This window comes from Ambystoma mexicanum, chromosome 2p (assembly GCF_040938575.1).
Source record: "Ambystoma mexicanum isolate Mex_15411 chromosome 2p, UKY_AmexF1_1, whole genome shotgun sequence".
NCBI classification, from domain to species: domain Eukaryota; kingdom Metazoa; phylum Chordata; class Amphibia; order Caudata; family Ambystomatidae; genus Ambystoma; species Ambystoma mexicanum.
Window position 1 is genome coordinate 511,005,500 of NC_090923.1, and position 25,740 is coordinate 511,031,239.

General features: G+C 46.9%; 1 protein-coding gene across 3 annotated transcripts in view; it reads right to left on the reverse strand.

Moving 5' to 3' along the window:
* Positions 1 to 25,740, reverse strand: part of ATG7 (autophagy related 7) — a 2,414,869-nt gene that overhangs the window by 2,325,756 nt on the left and 63,373 nt on the right. For all 3 annotated transcript variants that reach the window (XM_069643921.1, XM_069643922.1, XM_069643920.1), the window contains exons 2-3: positions 6,280 to 6,474; positions 6,129 to 6,183 (exon numbers count right to left, since the gene is read on the reverse strand). In XM_069643921.1, the coding sequence (XP_069500022.1) occupies positions 6,129 to 6,183; positions 6,280 to 6,474 (250 nt within the window). The remainder of the gene's footprint in view (positions 1 to 6,128; positions 6,184 to 6,279; positions 6,475 to 25,740) is intronic.

The window sequence follows — 25,740 nt, forward strand, 5'->3', positions numbered from 1 at the left end:
AGATCATATTGTAGCTAAACTATAATAATGTGTTGCTGTGAAGGAATGCATCTTGCAATGGCGTTTTGGATTTTTATAAAGAATTTGCAGAAGTACCCCGTTCTCCAAACGGGTTCTGTTAACAGACATGATAACTGATCCTGTAGGTCTCTGTTTTAGATTTGCTTATCACTTGATGTGCTTTGCACCCTGAAGTAAACTGCACTGAGAATGGGTGTGTGTGGCTAGCTGACATACCCCAGAGCAGACGTTGGGGGAGGAGAGAGTCGGTGCGTTGCTGCATACTGGAACAGTCTGTGCTCTCTCCCCACCTGTCTACCCTCGCGTGGTGCAGCTAGCTTGGTGCAGTCCGTTGTGGTACAAATATCTTGGAAACAGTGCATCCTAGGGTCTGGGCCTCAAGTTTTGTTCCTCGTGTCAGGACCGCTCCTTCTACGACCACATTGATGCTTCGCCAATTTCAGGCAAACGTCTCATGTGTGAAGGTGCTGAAATCCAGGGAAAGTGGTGAGGTGTCCAAATGTCATGTAGCTAGTAATGTCTGGTGGGTCCCGATAGGCAACTATGCAAAATGTGCTGCAGGTTGGTGAAACGGTCTGGAATCGTATAAGGAGCAACACTACACCAAACCACAAACCCACAAACACATTTTTACTTGTGCTGAAATCCAGGGAAAAGGATGGGGTATCCAAATGTCATGTAGCCAGTAATGTCCGGAGGGTCGTAACAGGTAACTATGCAACATGTGGTGCACATTGGTAAACGGTGCGGAATTGTATAAGGAACAACGCTTCGCCACAAATCCCGCCACAAACACATTTTGTCTTTGATATATATAGTTCAAATGATGCGGGTAATTCATCTAAGAAAGGGTGGTCTGCAAAACAGAGCCCTGTTTTATTAAACTCCATGCCAATAGCATAGTGAACACATTTGCCCCGCTGCAGGAGGGTCCTGATCTGTAGCACTTGCTCTCCAGTGGCACAGAGCAGGTTCAGACATCTCAGGTGCCCTATTCGACAGCTGCTGTGACAGTGCAGTCATAGACAGAGGTTGCATTTCAATCTGTACCTCTGATACAAAACTATTATAAATGATAATCACCTGGTGGCAGGTTAACTGTGAAATTTGGGCGATACCTGGGTTTTGGTATGGTGGCTGATGGTTAACAATTATTAAAGCCACATCTGATTTTCAGCATGCTGGGACCAAGCCAGCCACGTACAGGCGGTGTGTATTCGCTCTTGATTTCCTGTCTCTACTGCAGCCAGTAGGACAACAGGCAGGTGAGTTGTCTCCCTTTGATCCTTTGTGAGGTTGGGTAACCTCTCTCTTAAACCCAGGAAACTCTCAGCAAGGGAGTTCCGAGAACCAAGCTTCAAAGAGGCATACCCTAAATAAAAAGGGCCAACCTAGCACCAGGGTACTGCCCCCTAAAGGGTCTTTAAAGTCAACAGAATAGAATGGAAAGGATGAAGGCTACCTCCATCTTTTTCTTCCTATTTCCTATACTCCATGAACAGCAAAGCACTTTGGGTAAGATGGAAGAAGACAAATGTCACTTGTTACTTTAACATGGATTGGTCCCCTTAAAGCAGGCTTGCTTTTCCCACTCCCCTGTGGGCTTTTGCCTTTATAAGGAAGGGGCAAACTCCTCATTTTTTGATTCATTTGGATCTTTAAAAAAAAGAAAAAGAAGAAGTATAATGTGTTTGGACACTGTTGGAAAAACAGTAATTTCCAAAGACCTCTGCCAGAGGTGAAGACAGGTGTTTCACTGCAGAGGCAGGCGCTCTGCTTCCCTGCCAATCCCCAGGGACCATTGGGGCAGAACTGTAAGTGCTAGCTAGGCTCCACAGGTGGGAGTGAAAACAACAAGGACCAATATTGTCCTGCAGCCCCTGGATTGGGTCTAGGAGCACCTGAAGAAGTAAACCAGCTGGATTATTGCCTTCTACAGCTTCAAACCATCGAACCAGAGTCGACCGTGCTTGAATGCCTTCGATCTACCAGGACCTGCAGTGTTGATTTTGGCACTTCTTTGAAGTGCTGTTGCTGCATTCATCGAACTGGCTCAATGCTGCATCGTACGCAGGGTAGGTCACCTGTTCGGCTCGAACAACCAGCTCGCCTGTTACTCACCGGTGAGGGGAGCACGTGACAACAGACCAGGATTTCAACTGGGTATTTGCTTGAAGAGCTTGGGTTGGAGCCTCCACCCGAGCCTCCTCTCTGTGAGGCTAAATAGCTCTTTCAATGCTATGACCCTCTGCTGTATGGGATACAAAATCACTCAAAAGAGCGGGGAGAACGCACTGCCACGGACCCAGCTGCAAAGAAAGGACAAGAGGTGAGTTTTCAGATAGGATAGACCCCTTCCTCCCCAACTCCCTATTCTCCAATGGAATACCTTAGCAATTTTCCCCTTAAGCAACGAGAGACTGGAAACAACCTACAGAACAGAAGAAAACGGTACTCATCTAATGAGGAAAACCAATATGAATGATAGACTTGAAACACTGGTGGAGGTAGTAATGGTTGAATGAGTCCAGAACACAACAAAAGTACAACACAAACAAAGTGGGATTGGTTAGGAAGGCAACTATATCCGGGGGGCACGAGGGTCGCGCTAGTTTCGGGGTGGTGCATAAGCAGCAGGGCGTCCCAAAAATGCACTTATCACTGGAGACGCAATTCAGGAAGAGATAACAGTCTGTGAGGCAGTAATCAGGAAGTATACAGTTTAGTCTTACCAGCGTTGCTAGATGAAATGCAGGGGTTATAGCAATTCCAGGAGGCGAAGTGCACACCAGGGCTGCAGGCGTGCGAGTTTGGCAGTCTGCGAGCAGGTAAGTGCAACGGATACACGGGTGGGCAGTAAACAAGAGCACAATCAATGGCAGGAAATCCTTAAGCAAGCCAGAAGGTCTGGTACACGGACAGGCGGTATCCAAAGGCAGAATCGCGTAGCAGGAAGACCGTTTGGCAGGCAAGAGGGTCTGGTACACAGGCGGGCGGTATCCAAAGCAAAACCGAATGGCAAGAAGTCTGTGGGCAATCAAGAGGGTCTGGTACACATGAAAAGTAAGAGGGACACAGAAGTAGTAACTTCAAACAGTGCCGGCTGTAACTACAAACAGAAACAGCATTCCACGAACCGCCGCAGATTAAATGAACAAGGAGGCGGAACCGTAGTAAAAACGAGGCTCCCATGCTAACGCCTCTGAATTACACAAAATGACAGGTTTTCTGCATAGTGTAGTTTAAACAGCTAATTTCCAGGGCAGCTGCCACTGTGAATAGAAAGGTGCAGAAAAGCGCCGCACACCCTTGTGGAGAGCTATAACTCTCTTGTTTTTCTTGTTATTAGTGCTTGGGAGGTCCCCACTGTTCGTACTAAAAATGGAGTTCGAGGGGGCCTGAGGCAAATGCTGGAGTAGGTGACGAGGAGAACGCCAGGGTGTAACATCGCCGCTGTGGACAGCTTAGAACTGATGCCTCTTTACATCACACTGAGTCAATGGGATAACGGCATCAAACCTCTCCGGATCTCGACTCGAATGGCTGTAAGCATCTTTATACGAACATGGTTCGTCCTGTAAAGACAGCATTCCAAAGCCTGGTTTGATGCTGTCGAACTGCCAAAGAACTAAGAAAAGTACTGTTGCGATCTTAGTCCATTTTTGGGACCTACTGATCCTGCACCAAATCCTGGCTTAAAGTCTCCTCCCAGGTATCCTGGTAAAAGCAGATGCTTCCAGACCCTGACCTTGGGGGTGGTGCTCTGCGGGAGGATCACCTGGGAGGAAAAATGCTCAGGATGGTGAGACCAATTAATGGGGTGAGACACAGTATTTACCTTCCCCCAAGGAAAAGATGTTACAAATGCTAAAATACGTAATTGCCTGTTGCCACAATAATATAACTGTTCCACTTGTTATACACACCTAAATGTGGGTAAAATCAGACAAAGCTCTTGTGGGATAAAAGTGAATAAAACCCATTCTAAAGCCCCTAGAGCTAAATGGTTCCCCAACTCAAAAGTTGGTAACGGACAGAAGTCTGAAGAATAAAAGGCAAATACCTAGAACACCTTATTCCTCTTTCCAAACAAGACTGGTCACTGAAGTGTATGAAATTGCTTTAAAGAATGTTGTAGAAACTAGAAAACAAATCAGCAAATCAAAAGAGTTAGAAAAACAGACTTTGTTGCTAGGGACTTAAAGTACCACAATTCCCTCTACTGGTACAAGGAAGAGGGATGCAGAGGAACACTACTGTGAATGGCCAATACCTGAAGTGGACTGAGAGGCTTAAAAACTCCCTTAGCTGCAGGCATAGAGAAGGGAGAGAGGAGAAGCAGAGCAGTGGAAGAAGAAGAAACAGCGCAGGCCGAGGTTGCAGCTGAGAGAGAAGTCTGTTGCGAGAAAAGATGCCTGGACCACAGAAAGGCCAGAAGATGCCAGAAGATGTGGTGGGCCCCGAGAGATCCTTGGCCTCTGACTCTCCCTGTTGCAGAGGTCGCGCAACGGGAAGCGTGAGGAGGAGACGCTTACCTGATAAAATTGCATTGTGCAGAGTTTGCACATTGGGAAACAGCAGGAACGAGAGAAATGTTCCCTCTTTGGTGGTTTCAGGTGGCAGGGAGTGGTTGTAGTTGTTGTTGAGGTAGACGGGCAGGCGAGCATCCTGGTTGGGCAAGAAGTTCTTGCCTAACTATAGGAGGAGTTGGAATGGTTTATTTGTTTCTGAAACAAAAAGTTGTGACAACTATCCTAACAAAGACAATTGTTGTTGCTTATTTGTAGAAGACATGTAAGACAGTTCCTATTGCAGAAGGAGTGGGAACTTGTAATTTCTGTAGATACTTTACTAAAGCAACAGACCTTTATGTACGTAAGTGTCAAACCTGTACTGGAACTTTGTGCTAAAACTGGATTTCGTTGTTTCCTATGAACTGTGGAGAAAACCATTGTTCAGATCTGGGGAAGGGAAACTCACTCAGGTTAGAGACATTGATCATATTGTGAATCCAATCATATGTTATGCATCAAAACTGAAATAAATTGCCATAGATTTCCTTTTTGCTTTATTTGTTGTACAAGTGTGAGTGTCAGATATCCTTTTGTTAGTTTACTTTAGTTTATTTCTGGCAGGGAAATTCCTTGCCAGGGTAGGGATAATGAGGCGTTTATCCAACCTGTTTATTTAATAAAATGGCTAAAGTTGAAAACTCTTTACAAAGTTGTCCGCCTCATATTTCTGCCCCTCCCAGACCTTAGTGGCTGCTGATACACCATTTGCGCCTTTTTTAACAAGACATATCCTTTTTGGTGTCATTGTTTGAGATCCATTGCCTTTGACCCCTGCTACATTATCCAGAGTGCTTGCATCACTTACATTTTGTATATTATGTGTTCTTATCATGGGATGGGTTGTTAGTGTGTTTATAGTACAGTTATATTCAATATTGGTGAATTCAATTAAAGTACATATTTGTATAGACCCTTCATTGGACATTCTTTTAATTTTGGACTGCCCCATCATTGCTGTTTGCGTTACTACCGTCCTCACATTCACATCCCTCTTGCCCTTGTCCCATGCCACCACAAAAGGCGAAGGAGGTATATCTCTTGATGGTGCCAGTTTCACCATCAAGATAGCATGAGGGTTGAGTAGGCGGTTTACTCATCCTTGTACTCCTGCATGGCAGTGGTCATTTTGTCACAGTTGCAGTCTATATGGCAATAAAGATATCAACAAGAGTAGAAATGTTAGCTGATAAGAAACTTGTTGATTTTGGCTATACAAGAACATAAGAGGGGGATGAAGGGAAGAAGGGAGGAAGGACAAGAGAGACAAGAGAGACAAGAATACGCGACCAAGTTTTGATGATGGATGGTTACAGAGAGCCCATATTCATCTACGAAACACTGTACATATTGGTGGTGTTAGTTTGAAAAATAGCTGAAGATTTTCATTTTGATTTGCTTTAATTTCCTTTTCATAATATTTTTCCTCCGGCAATGGATCCTCTAATTCAATTATCTCCTATTGATGAAAATGTCCAGCTAAACACAGATCTTTTCAAGTAAACATAGCCTGGTTTAAATCACAAAAATACTTACAAATCAAATGCACTAAACTCAAGTGTCAATCGACTTGGCAAACCAGGAGGATCACCTGCGAAACAAATAAACAGACAAGACAAGTAAGAAATAGAACTGATACTAAACATTAAAAAAGCAATTTTGTGTGAAATAACTTGGGTCAGCCTACCATTATAATAGTATCCTCCAATGCCTTTCGGGCTCTCATCAAGTCGATATTCATTGAGCTTTTTCTGGGTGAGTTGATGCCAGAAGCCGGCATCAAGGGCACTAGTAAAGGGAGCAAATTGAAGCTTATGGCATTCAGCCTCTGGCGCTGCGTTATCTGGTACACTGGTAGTCGATGCCATTCTGTTCAAAGGTGCTGTGCAAAACAAACCCAGAGTAACAAGAGTTAACATATGTCTGTGATCAGCTGTGGTGAGCATTTGTTCAAGGAATGATAAAAAGATATCACGGCATGTAAAGGTCCAGATTGAACATAGCACTGGATACGGAGGCCTGGCCGTTTTTAAGTGCTTTCACACATGAAATGCAAGAAGACCTTCATGTTTGGCGATCAGTAATTTTACAGAGCCCACTGAATTCCAACACTTACTCCCACTTGAAACAGAGAGCTAGCAAAACACTGTGGGGAAAATAATGTATGTAGGCCTTTCACAGAACAAAATATGATATTACTGCTTGATAAAGCTAGCTCAAAGAGATCCAAATGAGATGTGCGTTGGGCGGGAAGGGCAGGTAGTGGGTTGACATGGCCATAGGGATCAGATTGGCTAGGGGCAAACAATGGGTGGGTAAATAACCCAACAACACCCACATGCTATGTGTCCCTCCGCATATGTCATCTCTCTCCTATCTTCACTTCCCATGAGAATAGTTTTGGGTTGTAGGCAGTGCTTTCAGCGCTACCTAATAGCCCAAACTAAAAAGGAGTATGTAGTGTGGGACAAACCTCCCACAGAAATTCTGCACCTCCAGCTCTGCAAACATGTACTTAGTGTGCATAGAACCTGCACAAACCACTGGGGCAGAGAATAACTTGGGCTTTTCCTCCGGCTGCTTAACATTCAAAAGCACAATTTTAAATTCTGGTGCCATTTCAACAGCAGTAACCTAAAGTCCCTTCACTACCAGGCACAACAATACCAAACAGCAAAGCCCCTCGAAACAATACCTTGATTCATTTGTAACTGAATTATAGTTGTTCAGCAGCGGTACCATGCAGTTTATCAGCATAGGAAACCAACGACATGAGGAGAAATTGGTCAAGGATGTTTACCACGATCTAAATAAGCAATACACAAACTGGAGAGCAGAACTAGGAAAGGATAGCAAGCTAGAATGATACTGATCATTGAGACAAAATCTGCAGATTGCTAAAAGCAAAGGAAAAAACACTCACTAAATGCAGTGGATATAGAGTCTGACACCGCTCAAACAAGAATCTCAGGGAGGACTGAGTCTGTCAGCAGTGTGAATTAGGAGAAGTAAAAAATGAGAGAAACTTTCTCCTGCACTGTCCTGCATACAAACTTATTTCTCCAGATTTTGTTAGTGTAAGCAGTCTTTGGAAGTAAAACTGGACAAAACAGCTCTGCTTCATCCATGAACAGATGCCGGAATTAGCAGAGAAAAACAAATATGTGCTTTTATGCCAACAAAGTAGATAAAGTGCATAAAACAATATGGATTAAAGGACAAAGTTGCAAATAAATATCACTACTGAAGAGACTAACATTTATGTATCCCATGTGTTAAATTGGCAATATTGATCTAACTTTTCATGCCAATAAATTACCTTGTATTGTGAATTATTGCAGTGGGTATCGGGGTGGTGTGGTATTGTGGGTGGGTGGAAGTGGAAGAGGGAGGTAGAGTGGGTTGAGATACAGGGCTGAGGTTGTGCGAGATAGAATGGGTGGGTGGAGGTGTGAGGTGGGATGGGTGCGAGGTAGAGGGGTGAGATCTGGTGGGTGGTAGAGGGCGGGGTGAGTCGGGTGTTGGGTAGTGGGGTGAATGGGAGGTAGTGGGGCGAGACGGGGTCAGTGGGTGGAAGAGGGCTGAGGCCAGGTTGGTAGTTGTAGGATTGGCACAGGGTGGTGGGGCAGAGTTAAGTATGGTGATGCTCACATGATTTTCATTCACTACGTTTATTAGGGATTACATTCACTTGGAACGAACTAAAAAAGTAACAGGCAACCACCTTTACAAAAACGAAGTACGAAGAACAACAAACCAGTCAGGATAGTCCTCTCCAGATACATATGTCTCTTCGGATGGGTGCAGGGACCAGGCCCTCCCTCTTGGGCTCTGGAGTCACAGACACAGTTTGCAAGAGTGCCTGGGAGGTTGTACTGCCTCCCACTTCTCTCAAATTGAGAGTCATCGGGTTCCCCAAACCCTTTCCTAAATTCTTGAAGTCCCAAGGATGTTGCGTCACCTCTGCCTTACTGGTGTTGCAGGTTAATAGGTTCTCAAACCCTCTTGTTTGCCCGAGTCTATGTATGGGTTATCCAAGGTCCCAAACCCCTGGACTACGACTGGTACCAGTCTTCAAGAGTTGGCGGGCTGTTGAATATAGATGGTAGGGTGAGCTAGAGTGGGAATCTGTAGAGAGACTAAATGTACCCTAGACCTCCATTCCTATCAGAACTGCTCGTACCCTCCAGGTCTCCACCGTGTTCCTAAAACAAATATCAAGTTCCCAAAACTGGGAACTCGCGTCCTCTGCACTCCGTTTGTGGCTCAACAATGAGTCCTATTATTAATCTATTATGTTCAATAGAGATTTGGGCTAATATATTTGTTCTAAATTAACAGCAAAGTAATCAACAATATTTGTTCAATTGTATATATGCAAATATGCACAGAGACAAAAGTACTTTAGTGAAAATCAAATAGTTTATTTAGAAACCCACACGTTTCGTGAATTTGTTCACTTCTTCAGGGGCAATTTCATTTCGATATATTTTCTGCTTTTAGGTATTTTTTACCCACTCTTGTTATTTCTTGCAATATTTTTTCATCTTTGTAAATTCATTCTTTATTATTCCCTGCAATATTATTACTGAATACTGTTCAATTGCACGTTGAGGAGAGGGAGCCCAAAGGAGTGCTTAAGGGGTAGCACAAAGGAGCCAGTGGTAAGGAATGATAGCAGAATTAGCCAAGGCTGGAGCATGGGAGGCAATCTTGTCCTTGATAGGTCTGGAGCAGCAGGGGGGCACCTGTTTGGATAAGACTTTCATAGAGCAAACTAGTCTAGAAAGGGGAAGTGAGAGGGGGGCAAAGTGAGACCTGAGAGCAGGTGAGGAAGAAGAACACACCAACTGCAACAAAACAGCAATGCAACCATCTAGATTCAAGTGTCCAGGATAGAGGGAAAACGCCTAGGTGTCAACAAACAGCAGAAAAAGCAAAAACACCTAGATATGAGTTTCCTGGATAGGGCCTATATGGACAAGAAACATGTTAGGGTCGATGGCAAAGGATCCTTCCCGTACTGATCACAGGGCCAAGGTCCACTTGTTCGGGTGGCAGGTGGTCCCCTGAGTCACCTTCTCATGATATCCAGACTTAGGCAGGAGACTTTGTCACGAAGGCCAAAATACATTACTTAAGCATTGTCAAAAGTTCAAGATTGAATGCAACAAGCATGAAGGAAGGGAGCGTGTTCCAAAATATAGAGAAGAAAACTGTAAAGGTGAAGCCTTCCTTATGTTGACAATGACATTCTGGATTAGGTACAACTGTTTACAACAGCTGGACACTATCAGAAAATGAATTTCAGAAGTATGGATGAGAGCTTAAAGTAGCGCCCAGTACAGTGGATCTTAGATCAGATGGCAGGTGTGAGGGGTCAGTAATGAGAGGCAGACAACCGTTTGAAAATGTATCAACATATGCCATTTTTTTGCAGCTGACTAAAGCATTTTGGTAAAAGTAATAATAAGAGAGATGGGACAGTTTAACCCTTTAAGTGCCATGGGTATCTCCACCCAGTGCCAAGGCCTTTTTTGGCGATTTCGGTATGTGGCCATTCAATGGCTTGTAACTTTTTTTGTTACATGAGATATCTCGGCCAAATTTGGCTCCTTTCTTTCCCACATGTAGGCGGTCGTAACGCCACCCAGGAATCCTAGGTTGCTGTAGGGGGGCGAGAGAAAATAAAAGGGTGACATTTTTGTCTCTTTTCAAAAAATGCGAATAAAACGATGTACAAAGAAGCCTGTGGTTTTTTCCTTGTAAGAGCTAGGAACGCATGGTTTGCTGTGTTGAATTCCCCAATTTCCTGGCTTTTAGGAACAGGTTCAGTGGAAACGAGAAAACATTATTTTGATGTGGTTATCAACCGTTTTGCGAGAGGTAGGCGATTTTGGCCATTTTTGCCAATTGGACATGCATGGACGGAATGGAAGAAAAGGGTAGGAAAGCCGTATTTGAGGACAGAAAGGCATACATTTCTGAAAAGTAGACAAAATTCCAAGTTTAGGAAGGGGCGATTTGCGTAGGTCGGGCAACAACTAGATAGGGGAAAATGCCATAGATTGGGGGAAAAGCTGGAAAATGACTGAAAAAAGTTAAGTGGTGGACATGATTGGCTTGGTATGGCAATGGCTTCTATGAATTTTGAGAAAAGCAATGCTCCGCTACATTCCCCCCGACTCTTGCAGTTAGGAAAGCACACATTTCTTGTAGTGTTTTACAAAACAAGCAATACCACAGGCCAAATACTGGGCCATGGTACACAGCAGTTTTATGCTTACGGCCTGAACAGACGCAATTAGCATGCATAAATCAGGAAAACCAATGTGGTAAGGAACGACAAGCATACTTTTTTTGAAAGAGCGCAGGCAGACCTTTTCAAGGGTAGGCGACTTGCGCAGGTTACAAAAGTGTATGGTGCCTAAAACAGCGACTAAATTTAGGGCACATTTGGGAAATGAAAGGGTAGTGTAACAAAGGACACCAGCAAATGGGTCAAAACGTTATGAAAACCACAAAAACACAACAAATGTTATACCTTCCCGCGTTCCCACAGGTGTCCCGATGAAAACGGTACCTCACATGTGTGGGTGCACCTACCTGGGCACCAAGGGGAAAGCCTACAATACAGGTAAGCGCAAGTCTGTTTTGACACCTGAATTTCACATTTTCTCCAGACGGGCACACCATACAGATATGGGCCTCGGGTGTCCAAGCCACCAAGGAAATCAGGGAACCCCATGCATTTCTGAAAAGAGGACACCTGTGGGAATCCGCAGAGGTATGATTTGCGCAAATCGGCCCCAAATGTATTACCCAGACATCCCCGCAAAGTCTGAAATGTGGGGGAAAAAAAACGCATTTTCCGCACATTTCACTCAGCTCACCCATCGAAACACGCCCCGACAGGACATGGCTTACCGTCCCGCATTCCCACAGGTGTCCCAATGAAAACGGTACCTTGCATGTGTGGGTGTACCTACCGGGGGCGCAAAAGGAAAAGGGTAACCCACTGGTAACCCCAAGCCTTTCGGGCACAGCCCATTTTGTTCATGTGGGCAACCTACAGATTTGGGTTTAGGGTGTCGAAGCCAGCAAGGAAAACAGGGAACCCCATGCATTTCCCAAAAGAGGACACCCGTGGGAATCCACAGAGGTCTGACTTACGCAAATCGGCCCAGAATTTATTACCCAGAACCCCACATGGGAGAAGTGTGCCCAAGGCCAGGGATATTACCGCCGACTTTGCTGGAGCCCTGGCTGCCCTGCTTTACAGCTTCTCCCTACCAAGGAGTCTCGGCAGTGTGCCAATACCTCCCCGATGGGAAAAGCTGTAATGCAGCCCAGCCTTAACTCCAGGACGGTAGGAGGTGATGTCCCTGGCATTGACATCCATGTACCATGTGGGTGTACCGTCCCCTAAGTACAGCAGCAGCTCCAGGGAGCTCCAGCATGATCCCCATTCCTCCCCGGTGGTGACATCTGTAACGTAGCACAAGCTGAGGTGGAGCCTGGGCTTGCAGACGGACAACCCACATGGGAGGGATCCGCTCCCAGGGAAACGCCAATGTCCTGCTGGCATGGGGGCAATTTGTGGTCTGCCCCTGCAATTGTGTCCCAGCCCACCAACATATCTGCCCAGACGGCCCATTCCCACCCACACCACCAACTACAATCCAGCCCCAGTCTCACCCACCCCAAAAATGTTGCAGCTGCTCGCGTAGAAAAAGCTGTAAACAAAACAAAAAACATGTGTAATCTACGGTCACACCAGCAAAATGTAGCCCTCCCTGGGGGCAGGTAAGGGGGCGTGGCTATCCTGCACTCCTCCCTGGGTTCAGGCGTCCCTTCCTAGGAGCAGATATCTGGTCCCAGGGAGGGCTGCATGACCTGGCACCCAATCCATTGCGGGTGGGGGGGGGGGGGTGTAGGAGGCCCAGGGAGGCCTGCATGAGGTGCCCCCTCCACCCATTTGGGGTGGGGTGGAGAAGGCCCCCAAAATTGTGGGACAGGTCCCCCATTGGGTGGGTCAGTAAGGTTTGGGCACCCCAGGGCCAGATTGGCACACCAATGTGCCCCTCTGCACCAAGGCAAGTTTCGTAAACAAAGAAAAAATTGGAAAATGGTACACTACACTTTAGGGTGGGCTGAGGGGCACCCTAAACCGCCAGGCAATTTTCTAATGTAATGGGGGTGACCCTCTACCCCCCCCCACACCGAATGCCGGGGGGGCATCTCATGCAGCCCTCCCTGGGGTCAGATGCCCCTTCCTAGGAGCAGATATCTGCCCCCAGGGAGGGCTACAAGGGGTGCCCCCCCATTTCCTCTTGGGGTGAGGGGGAGAGGGCTACCCCCCTTTCCGTAAAATAAATCCCTGGTGGCTAGTGCCCCCACCCCACTCCCTTTTTTTTGTTTTATTTTTTATTTTGCACCCTTCCCTGGGGGCAGATGATCACCCATCTGCCCCCGGGGGGGACCTAACCTGCAGGCCCCATTCCTGGTGGCCCTCTCCCCTCCCCTCCAAATGGATGGGGGGCCACGTCATGTACACCTGCCTGGGGGGCATAAATCTGCCCCCAGGGAGGACTACAAGGGGTGGCGCCCCTTTCCGCTTGGTGTGGGCGTGACACCAACCTTTCAGGGGGGGCAAAAAAATCCCTGGAGTCTAGGGCCCCCACCCCCACTCCCAGTTGATTTTGTATATGGTTTTATTTTTTTTATTTTGCACCCTTCCGTGGGGGCAGTTGATCAGCAATCTGCCCCCAGGGTTCAGCACATATGTGCCCCCATGCTTTGGGGGATGGGGGGGGAAAGAGGGCTGCTTACTGGAAGCAGTTCCCACCCCCCCTCAGTCAAATACATCCCTGTTGTCTAGTGGGCATTGCTGGGCGCGGATCGACCGCTCTGCGCCCTCTCCGCGCCCAGCAATGCTGTCACAAAAGGTGTTGTTGGAAAGGGGAGAATCTCCCCTTTCCAACGACACCATTCCCAAAAAAATCCCTGGTGGCTAGGGTCCCCAAAACCCCTCCCCCTTCTCATCATGTTTTTTTAAAAAAAAATGTATGCCCCCACCCCTGGGGACAGATGGTCACCTGTCTGCCCCCAGGGGTCTTTATATATGTGCCGCCATGCTTTGGGGGCTGGGGAGGGCTGCTTACTGTAAGCAGCTCCCCTCCCCCCCACGTCACAAACGTATCCCTGGTGGTCCAGTGGCATTGCTGGGTGTGGATCGAGTGCTCTGCGCCCTCTCTGCGCCCAGCAATGCTGTCACACAGGGTGTCTCCCTTTTCCAACAACACCTCCCTCGATCTCCGGCTTGAAATACAGCCGGAGATCGAGGGGGAGAAAGGTGAAGACTCACCTTCTATTTTCACTGCAGCAGCCCGAAATGGCTGCTGCGGTGAAAAAGACTTTCACTTTCACATCGGCGTGCTTTCTGCATGCCGACGTGAAACTGAAGGTAATCCAGCACCATGGCAGTGAGCCCGGGGGTTGGATAACAGTTGTGTGATCGCTGCTTTGCAAGGCGACGGTGTAAACGCATTAGTTAGCCCTTTTAGAAACTGGGAAATCAAAGGAATCTTAAAATAAGAACAGTCCTCAGATGCGCGCTTAAATATGGATAGCGCCGCCAGGTAACCCTTAATGGTACCCACTTGCAGGCCCTTGTGGGCTACAGAAAGCAAAAAAGACAAAACCAAAGGAATGGAACATTGGAAAGGATCCACATTCTGTACCCTGCACCAGTCACAGAACTTTCTCCAACGGTACAGGGATATCTTTGCGGGCCTTCTGGCCGAAAGCAACACCTCCATCACGTCTTCGGGGAGGTCCCAATCCTTGTACCTCAACCTTTCAGATACCAAGCATGAAGGCTGATAGACTTGACCTCTGGATGGATACCCCAACCCCCCTCCCATGAGAGCAGATCTACTCGGTAGGGAAGGCGGCGTGGAGGGCAGATGGACATGTCTAGAAGGTCCGGGTACCACGCTCTCCTGGCCCATGCCGGAGCAATGAGGATCATTCGGAAACTGAACCTCTGCAACACTTGCAGAATGATGGGGACTCGAGGAAACGCGTACAGCAGTGGGAAGGACCACTCCACTACGAACGCGTCCCCCAAGGATCCTCTTGGGGGAAATTCCCACGAGCAGAATCTCTCGCACTTCTGGTTGACACTGCTGGCGAAGAGATCCACTTGTGGGGTACCCCAAAGGGCAAAGATCTCCAAAAGAACTTCCTGAGACAGCTCCCACTCGTGAGAGACCGTGCTCTGCCTGCTCAGAGAGTCCGCCGCCACGTTTTCGTCTCCGGCCAGATGAACTGCCGAGATCGAAATTTCCTGCTGCATGTCCTAGAGCCAGAGCTGCATCGCCTCCCTGCACAACGGGAGTGACCCTGCCCTCCCTTTTTTGTTGAGGTAGTGCATGGCCACTGTATTGTCCGTCATAATCAGGACATTATTCCCCCACACAAAAGGCAGAAAAGTCTTCAGGGCTAGCCTGACGGCCCTCAGCTCTAACAGATTGATGTGGAGTCTGGACTCCGACGGAGACCAAAGTCCGCTGGCTGTCAACTCGTTGTCATGAGCACCCCAACCTGTGAGGGATGCGTCCGTCACGATAGTCACCTCTGGCCATGGTTGCCAAAATGGTGCTCCCTTCATCAGATTGCCTTCGTCGGCCTACTATAGAAGATCCTAGGCGACCGAGGTCGGAATCTGAACGGGGGTGGTCAGTCATAATCCCGAACTTAGAAATCTCGAAAAAAAAAATAAGGCCGAAAAAAAAAATCTCGAATTCCCTCTTTTTTAATTATATATTTATTTTGGGGTCTGGGAATAAAAAAAAAAAAATGAAGGGCGGTTGGGGGGGGAACCCCCCCATTTCGAAAAAAAAACGTCATAAAAAAAAATTCGAGATTTTTTTTTTCGGCCTTTTATTTTCGACCTTTTTTTTTTCGAGATTTCTAAATTCGGTTTTATCACTATAAACCCTGAACGGGATCTGACATCCTGCCGGAGAACTGCGACCACTGCATCTTGAGAGCCCACTGCAGGGATCTCATCCGCAGCCTGGTCTCTGGCACCAAGAAAATGCAGGATGCCATGAGGCCGAGCAACCTCAAGAATTAGAACACTGGGACACTCTGGGCACATTGAAACTTGTCCACCATCTGCAGAATGTGATGAGCCCTCAACACTGCCCCGGGGATGTGTCCAGCACTGCTCTGATGTATTGGAGTTGTTGGGTAGGTGTCAAATGTGACTTCTTTAAATTTAGGGAGAAGCCCAGCTTGTGAAGGGAGTGGCAGGTGACGGACTGATGATCCAGGGCTTGCTCAGGAGAGCGCGCTCTGATCAACCAATCGTCCAGGTAGGGGGTAGATGTGAACCCCCCCCCTTTCCTGAGATACGCTGCCACCACCCCCATCAGCTTGGTGAAGATGCTCGGGCGGAGGTCTATCCGAACGGCAGCACCCGAAACTGAAAATGCAAGTCGCCAACCACGTACTTCCTGTGCTTGGGATGAATCGGCACATTAAATTAAGCATCCTTGAGGTCCAGCGACACCAACCAATCCTGAAGTTGAAGGGCCTGGAGGACTTGAGAAAGAGTTACCATCTTGAACTTGTCCTTCCTGAGGAGCTTGTTCAACCAATTCAAGTCCATGATGGGTCTCAACCCCTGTCTTTTTTCGGGATAAAAAAAATAAGGGAACTACCATCCCTTGTTCCTCTCCGCTACAGGCACCAGTTCTATGGCGCCTTTCTCCAGCAGGGGTAGGATTTCCTGCGCAATGAGCGGATCCGGACGCTTCAAAGAGAGTTTCCCCGGTGGATTGTCGTGAGGCCTCTGCCGGAAGGGAAGACAGTAGCCATGGGCTATGATCTCCAGAACCCACACATCTGAAGTAATGGCCTGCCATTCTCCAAGATGCTGCGCAAGTCTGCCCCCAACCGGCAAACCATGGGACATGGCCTCATGACTGAGAGTACGCGGCTGGGACAGTGCCTGAGGGCAAAGAGGCAACTGCCCGAGCGGCTTTGGCACCCAAGTACCTTGCTTTCCACCCCGGGTACTCCTACGGTGGCCCCTTTGACTGGCACCTCCTCTCAATCTACCAAAGGAAGAGTAGTACCGAAAGGAACCTCTCCTCTATGGCTGTCCCCTAGGATGAAAAGGCGGAGGTTAACGTAATGCAGCGCTCAAAGACTTTGCTGCAGCTCTGGAGGTCTGCAACCTCTCAAGGCTCTCGTCAGCCTTGCTGCCAAACAGATGAACCCCATCAAAGAGCATGTTCAGAAGCCGGGATTACACATCAGGGGCAAACCCCGACTTCCGCAACCACGCAAACCTGCATATCACGGTGCTCGCAGCCATGGATCGGCTGACACAGTCTGCCATGTCCAAACTCGACTGAAGGGATTCGCACATGGCATCCTGGCCGTCTTGCTCGAAGGCTAGAAAACCATCCCTTTCTTCCCCTTCGGGAATATGCTCAGCCGCCAAAGACGCACAGTTCCACAGAGTGTGTGTAAATCTCGCTAAGGCACAAGTGGAGTTGGCCGACTTCAACGCCATCCCCCCAGCTGAATATACCTTCGAGAGCTTATCGGCCCTATCGGGAGGGATGGTAGGGCACGCAGCCTGCTTCGAGGAGGCCGTAGCCGCCTGCACCACCAAACTCTTCAGAGTAGGGTGTGTCGATAAGTAGCAGGGGTCACTACTGGTTGGGCGGTATTTCTTCAGAAGCGACTTATTAACTGCCGGTAGCCTCTCCGGAGCAGTCCAAGCCGCTGCCACCCTCCTTTGCAAAGCCACATGTGAAACGATAACACCGGGTCAGTGGGCGGACTGTGATCCAGGATGTCCGTCAAATCATCCTGAGCAAACTGAACAGGTGGAGCAGACCACCCCAAGTATTCCATCACCCTTGACATGAGATGCCGAAGGGAGGCCCCAGGTCGGCCAAACTCCACCTCCGGAGAGTTGTCAAGGCCACTAGCGTCATGCAATGACTGACGGAGTTCCTCCATCTGACTATGCCCAGACAAAAAGGTCATCAGGGACAATAGGAGGCACAGGCAAGGCCATCTCCTCATCAGACAGTTCCTCAACCTCTGAAATATCTTCAATCTAGGAGGAGGAGGAGGAACAGAATAGGGCTCAAAATCAGGCCTCAGACTTACTGTCAGCCTTCCTCAGAGGTTCCACAGCCCTCAGGGGCACCTCTGGCAAATCCTCCACAAACGGCGTCAAGGGCGCCGAAGGAATCAGCGTCGACATCGACCCAGGCGCCGACAGCATCGAAGACTTCTTCGAGGACAGAGCCCCGAGAGAGTCCTTCCATGGACACCAGGCCAATGGCGTTGACGCCTTCTTGGAAGGCTTCACAGGTTCGCCGGTCTCGATGGCGTTGAGGACTGGGACCTGGATCTGGCACGGCTATGGCGATCTCCCTTGTCTGAGCGGGACCTCGACGGCTCCCAATGATCGTGCCGACTGCCCGAGCCCGAAGGCGTGCGAGTGGTGGACCTAGCCCATTCCCCGCCGGCTCCTTTCGAAGGTGAGGCCAGAACTGTGCCTTGCGACTCGAAAATCGCTAACATATGCTGGCGGAATGCATCCCATTCGGCCGGCAACAAAGACTTGGTGGGACAAGTCAACCGTCCATTGTATCCATGTGGGCAATGTTGCAACTGTGGTTCCACTTCTGCCACCAATACGGTTACCATAAACCGCAGAATATGGAAACTCAAAAATCATACGACGTGCAACTCGAAAAACGTTACCTATATGCCGTGACTTGCCCATGCGAAAAAAACGTATATAGGCAAGACGTCTAGATCTATTAAACTTAGAATCACAGAACACAAGTCAAGAATTAGGACTCGGAATCTTTCCTCTCCTTTGGTTGCTCATTTCATAGAGCACCTTCACACTTCTAAGGATCTACGATGGTGGTGTCTGGAACGTGTAATAGGCCCAGATCAATATGCCATAGCTAACAGACTTTCTGTAAGTGAACATTGGTGGATCTATAACACTCAGTCATACCCTGGGTTTGAATGTCCAGGAGGAATGGCAATCTGTATTTAATTAATAGATTCACCCGAGTCTGATTTCCGTGTTTTGCTCAGCTTGCCGGACCAATTATTTATTTGGTTAGCATATCTTACACATTTCCTTTATACAGGCCTGTGTTTTTGTTTTGATTCTTCATATATATATTTTTGGATTTTTTCGTTAGATCGTGTTCTGTTATTATTATTATTATCTTAATTTTTTCCATTATTTGAATTTAATCTATACTATTCTGACATATGATACTCTTTATTTCATTTTTCGCATCACCCGTATGTTTCTTTCATCATCTTATTTTCGCAATTTTCCCCCTTTTTTTCCCCTTTTTTGTCTTTGTGTGTGTTAGTACTTTCTAACATGGCGATGGAAATGGTTCCGTGGAACCACCTTGGGCGCAGTGCTCGTTCTAGTTTTATATAGATGTCCATCTTGAGTGGACTACCATGTAGGCCTGGCGCACGGCGTGCTGTTGCTTTTCTAATACGCAACGCACGACTCGAGTTACGCAACACACGACTCGAGTTACGTTACGTACTCTCCGTCCGGAACGTATATTTAGACTGAGGATTGTTGTGCTGATGTGGTTCCGGCACTTGCGGTTACAGCCGAGAATGAGCAAGACGGTTATCGAGATGCGAGCAAGCAGGTAAGTCGGGTCTCTGCCTCATTTTATGAATCACTATCTCGCGAGACTCTGAATGCACATAGCATTTCGTTTCCGCGACCCCGGTCGCACAGCATGGGACCGGTGGTTCGTTCCACGATTCCATGCTTAGGCTATTTATAGCCCGGACCAATACGTATGCACACCACCTGCATTTTTGCTTTCGTTTCACCCTACTTTTGCCACTGTTGTTGCATTGACTCATTTATTTGGCCATCTGACGAGATAGCGGGTCGATTGATTCTCCGGCTTTTTTCGAAGCCATGTGTATATTTCGCGCAGGCGAGATCAGATTGTCCATTATGGGCTTGATCCCATTTCGCTTTTTCATGCATTTAACAGGGTTCCCCCACTACCTCGTTCGCCTTATAGGTGCAGTTTGCCTTTCCTATATGGACCAATCTAATCTAAACGTACATTGCAGCATTGCTTGTAACAGAGTTTCCGACACTGCGGACTGCTGAAACGCTACATTGCTCTAACGTTCATTGCCAACTCACGCATGATTCAGTACGCTTCGAGGTGAGTCGTGTGCTTCCCTTCAGGCGTTTTAATACGTTATGGTCTGGTTCTTCTATTTCTTTTTGAATATATATCGGTTTTTATTTCTATTGCCTTAATATTGAATTTTTGGCGATATTCATCTTCATTTCACTTAATTCATTAAAAAATCTTTTTCATTTATTAATTTAATTTATTTCATTTAATTTAACTTATATGCTCAGATTAGTGGATCTCTTTCTAAATGGTGTTATTAAGTTAAGTTTTGACTACTAAAGACTCTAGGCAATTTTCAAACTTGAATTGTGATGCGACACCTTACTTTACAGATCTGATTTATATGAGATCTTTACGTGATGTGGCTGAGCCGTTAACTCCTGGACTTACTGACAGGTTTTCCGAGACCAGCCCCCGTTCAGGGTTGAGACTATGGTAATAACCTCTTCTCCCCCTCATTTATACAATTTGTCTTAACCTATATATATGGGCATAATGCTGTTTGTTCATCTTTCCGGATCACCATGCTTTTAACTATTTTAACTTTGTTGTAGATTTATGATGTTATCTCTTCTTGTTTTGCCTGTTTTTTGCTTTGTTTAATATTTTTCTCACAGGCTCCTATTAATTTAATGTGTTCTATTACAGATATTAATGTTCACTCTTCAATCTGGGCACGCCTATTACGATGCGGTTTAATGACTCAGATAAGATTCAAATTTTGGGAATGCTCTGTCCTGATGAAGATGGAGTTCATCTGCACTTTACTGCAAGATGTTTTTCTTCCATCGAAACTACCTAATCTTTCATGATGCCATGCTTTTTTGATTACTGTTTATTTTCTTGCATGACATCGGAGTAGTTGACACACAGCATCCCTATTGTTCATCTGTATTTTTATATGCATGTTTTATAGATGTGTTTTTACTCTGGTCTTGAGTTTTTTACAACTGGTCCTCTAATCTGATGATTATGACATCAATTCCATCTTGTTTTGCTACATTGTTCAGCATGTGCGATTAACATAGTTTTGCCGTTTGCACATTTGAATTTCCCCGGAAGTTTCTGTGGACTTCCCCGATTGAGTGATCCCCTTCACTCACTCAGAGATATCCCCTAGTTACTCTGGTGCTTTCGGAATTCATTGAGATTGACGTATTTTTTGCCAATGTCCTTTGGAGGTTTACAATTGATAATGACACTTTACCACAGTATGCACTTTCTCTCTTAAATTACATGACCCAACTTTATGTATTGTTTAAGTTTTGGATTGTTTAATTCTGTCTTTTAACATATTGAAATAAATGTATATTTATAAAGAAAATTTAATAAACATGTTATCTTTTATTATTATACATTGATTGACGTATGGTGACCGGTTCTATGACCAGCAGTAATGTGTCCATTTCCACAAATGGTGAGACTAGATTCCTAAAGTGAGTATATGCACTTTCCGCTGACTTGTTCAATGTTTATTACAAGTCACCGTCCGGCAGAGTCTTCCTCCGAAGAGGACGGGAAAGGCGACCGGTGACGGCGCTTCCTAGAATGCCTCAACGAGGCAGAGGAATGGCAGGAACCACTCCTAGACGAGACCCCCTGGACTTTTGCCGACGCGGAGAGACGCCCCTCGAGTCATCAGTCGAAAGCCCAGCGGACTTTGATTTACCGGGCTTAGACACCGTACCTACCTTCAATTTCCCCTTACGTTCCCGCAAGTCCATAGACGTCAGGGACTGGCAATCCTCGCAGTCGTCGGTGGCGTGGCTTTTGCCGAGGCACCAGAGGCAGATGATGTGCGGGTCCGTGATGGACATCTTCGAACCGCAGTCCCGACATTTTTTAAAGCCCGACTTTGGGGTAGTAGAAGAAGAGGAAGACATTGTACATGAATCAAGAATGGAACGCACTGAGATACCGAAGCAAACACGTTTGCGGAAAAAACGGAACTGAGGCTACGGGCGCCGTGCGTCCTATATATAACATCCGGTGACGTCGACCCCCGAGGGACAACGGATCGACGCCATCAACGCAGGACGCCCTCTGCCGAAAATTTTCCAAAGCAGCACAGCTGTGGACATTACCTGTCATAGATGTGGAATACATCAAAGGACACAATCCCCTCGAAAGGTTGGTTTCACTCTTGGCTTGTGAAATCTGTGTTCTCTTCTTCAATAAGGTATTCCCCTTAACTTCTTATATATTAAAGGTATGCCACGTTAAAGTAAATAGGATTCAGCCTTGGTTTAGAAATCACCAATAGGCACACACAACCACTTCTTGATGTAGTTTTCAAGGTTTAAAGATTGGTATATAATTGTATTCCTGTGTGAAAGAGAAGAATAGAGTTCAATCCTCCTTTGGGAATAATAATTAGGCACATACGACCACGTCTTGATGTAGTTTTCACAAGTTAACGATTTCAACACTGGTATTGTCAAGGTTAGGTACTCGGTAATGGTCTTTGCAGCATTCACTCATCTTAATAAGAGACACACAACCACTCGTTTAGACAGTAACAGTAGTTCAAAGATTGAACAATGGATTTAAGTAGTGTTTGTTTTCTATGGCAGTAAAAGGTACTTTCAGATTACACGTGAGTGCTACATTTCCATTGTTCAAGTACTTCAACAAACAATTTCTCCTCGCTTTAAACCATACACGAGTCAATATGGAACTGGATACTGTTACCGGCAATGCTCACGCAAGGTATTACAATGCCGTACTTCACTCACCGGCTCCTTTAACATTTTCTCTGCGGGTCGCACTACTTTCCTGACTTCTGCCACAACTTCTACTGCTTCTGGCAACTTAGGGACCACACCCTTCCTCTGTAAAGGTGGCTCTGGTCCGGCCACATGTATCTGGAGTCCCTTTCGCTCCCGAGACCCACAGCTTGACGACTGTTCCTCGCCTTGGTCTCCAGCACGTTCCCTGCGCGGCAACCACAGCAATAAGGCTCACATGCGGAAAGACATCTCTCCTTCACGCCTTCCGCTGCGCACCCTCTGCACTTCAGGGTTTGGGAGAACAGGACCCTCTTAGAACAAGAAGGTGAAATGTGCTGTCTCCACGTTCCGGAGTACCTCTGTTTCTCCCACTTCACCTCAGTTCGCCAGCCTTGTGCCTTCTTCCTTCTGCTACTAATGCTACAGCTTGCATTTCAGTCACAGTTGCAGCTCCTTTCCTCTCCTTTCAATTGCCTGCAGCGAGGGGTCTTTTATGCCTCCCAGGTCCTTTCAGGTGTAGGATGGAAGTCTTAATTGCCCGACTACTGCAACTACATGCCTCTTCAGCCCTCTTCCTCGTCCCAGTACTTCTGGGATTATGGGACCTTTAGTCCCCCTCAACAATGGTGTTTCTTTCACAATTGAGTTAATTTTAAGGGCAGATCTACTTCCCTTACACTCATTAAGATGGACTGTTAGAATTAGTTGTTAGAGAGGAAGAAATTTGATCCAAGGCATTTTCTCTAGATCCTTTTACATTATAGCTTTGGGAGTAAGGGCGTTTATGCTGAGATAGCTTGAAAGACTGTAGGCAGGGTTTCAGTGAGGGATCTGTAGGATTCTTCACACAGAACAGGGTGTGTTCAGGCCAAATTAGTTTGGACTGGAAGAAAAACACTGACAGGAGTAGCAATTATGTGAATTGGATGAGTTGTGGCAAAGCCAGGACCCTGCCCCCAAGGCATAGAGGGGACTCTGTGACCCAAGAAAGTCAGCCTACCTGGCTGTTATTCACAGAGGTGCTACCTGGAGTGGTATTCGCAAAGTCTCACTACCTGAGACTGAAGATGTAGTATATTGTTACGCTCACCTGGCTCCCACAGAGGCGTCGATCGGAACTGGACAGCTGCGGTCTCCACCAATGTGACACGTATGGCCGAGATGACGGACTGGCCCACCTAGCTTCGTTTGATTGGCCCGTAGGAATATTCTTCTGCAAATGGAGAAAGGGAATTAACCACCCGAGGAGTTGAGCGTAAGTCTCCCTACCCCCGCTGTTCTCCCCACAGATCACCTTTGATGTCCCCTCTTATAGTCTCATCTGATGGTTTGAAAAGATGAGCTCTCCATCCTGCATTGTGCACAGGGGCGCGTTGATAACCAGTTGCTTCACTGGCTCGAAGGAATAGGTGAGTTCCAGAACAATATTGACTCCGAAAAGTATGTAGTTCGTAAGAGTTCACGTCTGACTTTCACTCTTGTCCGATTCCTTGCAGTTTGCAGCTTGACCCCAGCGAAGAGTTCCTCGTGGTAGCTGACGAAGTTCAGGTAAGGATTTGGCTTATCCTACACAGTTCAATAAAATAAGGCCAGAATGTAACCTAACCTGTAGCTTGCTCCCTTATGCAGGTGTGGAGAGAAGAAATATGAGTTTGGGGAATAATGCCTCTGGCGGTAAAATTAGGTATGTCTATTGTGGTGAGAAGAGTTCCTCTTGTTTGTCCTTTTGCTCCCCTTAGGGGCCGGGGTACGGCGAGGATGCAATGGAGACTGCGCCGACCAGTGAAGAGGAATAGTACCCCCGGCGGTAATCAGGTAAGTGTATGGTGTTAGTTACTATTGCCTCTGTTTATTCCCTTGGCTCACCTTTGCTGTTCTTGTGTTCCCCTTAGGTGCCAGAGTGCGGCGGGAACGTGCAGAAGGATGCAGTGGATCGTGAGGATGCTGCGAAGGGCGGTGAGTTCAGCGCGGCGCTGCAGCAGGCGAGGCGGCGCGCGTAAAATGCTTCTTTCTTCCAGCTCAAAGGCGCGGTGGATCCGGAATTCAGGTAAGGATCGAATGTTTTGCTCTTATTCTAACCTCTTCTTCTTCTGTTCCTCCCTTTTTCTAGGAGCTGCAGACTCGAGGCGGGCAGAAGACTGGATGCAGGCTTGCAGACACAGTGAGCGTTATGCTTCTGGATGCAGAATAACGCAAAGCATGTGCTGCTCTTCAGGCGTGGTTTAAATAACCTCCAAAGCAGTCCCAGGTAAGTATTCCTCCCCAGCCCCACCCGAGTAAAAAAAATAGTCTCTACGTAAAATAGTCCCTTCCAAGCCTCCTTTGGCTTGGACCTCTGCAGCATGGTCTGCATCAGGTAAGCTTGCAGCATGGTCTGCATCAGGTAAGTTCTACTCTATGAGCCTGGCACCTATGGCACCAGGACTGACTCTCCATATGAGCCTGGCGCCATAGGGGCCAGGGCCGCACCCAAACAGCTCCTAGCAGGGGTTTTTGGGCTTGCTCAAAATAACTTTATGTCTGCTTCCGGGGTTGCTGGACCTGGTCTGGTTCCCCGGGGGTAGGCATCATAACATATGAAGACTTCTGGAATGGTCTGCTATATTCTCAGTTATTTCAAAAACCTTCCTCCCAACTTTACACATGATCAGAGGCAGGTGGGACTAATCTTGGGGACAAAAACCTGTTTAGATCGCCAAGACAGTGATTGTGGCAAATATGCAAGTTGTTCGATATATCTCGGAGCATGTGATTGGGTGAAAGAATCTTGATGTGTGCTTTAACCCTGAGAATATATCCAGAACTGAGATCCACAGCGAGAGCAATATTCCTATTTTTTAGAAGGGGGAAACCCTGTTACCTTTTGTTTAGATCATTCTCAGACAGGAATAACCATTTGTAGATATTTCCAAACAGAATCAAATTATTAGGAAATCTATTAGGTGTTACAGCCCCGAGATTGGAACTACAACCCATATTTCCACGACAAAGTGATCCTTCAAGACTAAAACCCTGATATATTATTTATTCCATCCCGGTACCTTTTTCTTAGAGGGTTCCAAGCTAAGAGCACCCTTTTTAGTTGTAGATTAACCCCTGGTTCAGAATGACCTTCATCCCAACCCCATCCATATCACTAAAAAGGAGCCAATACCATAATCT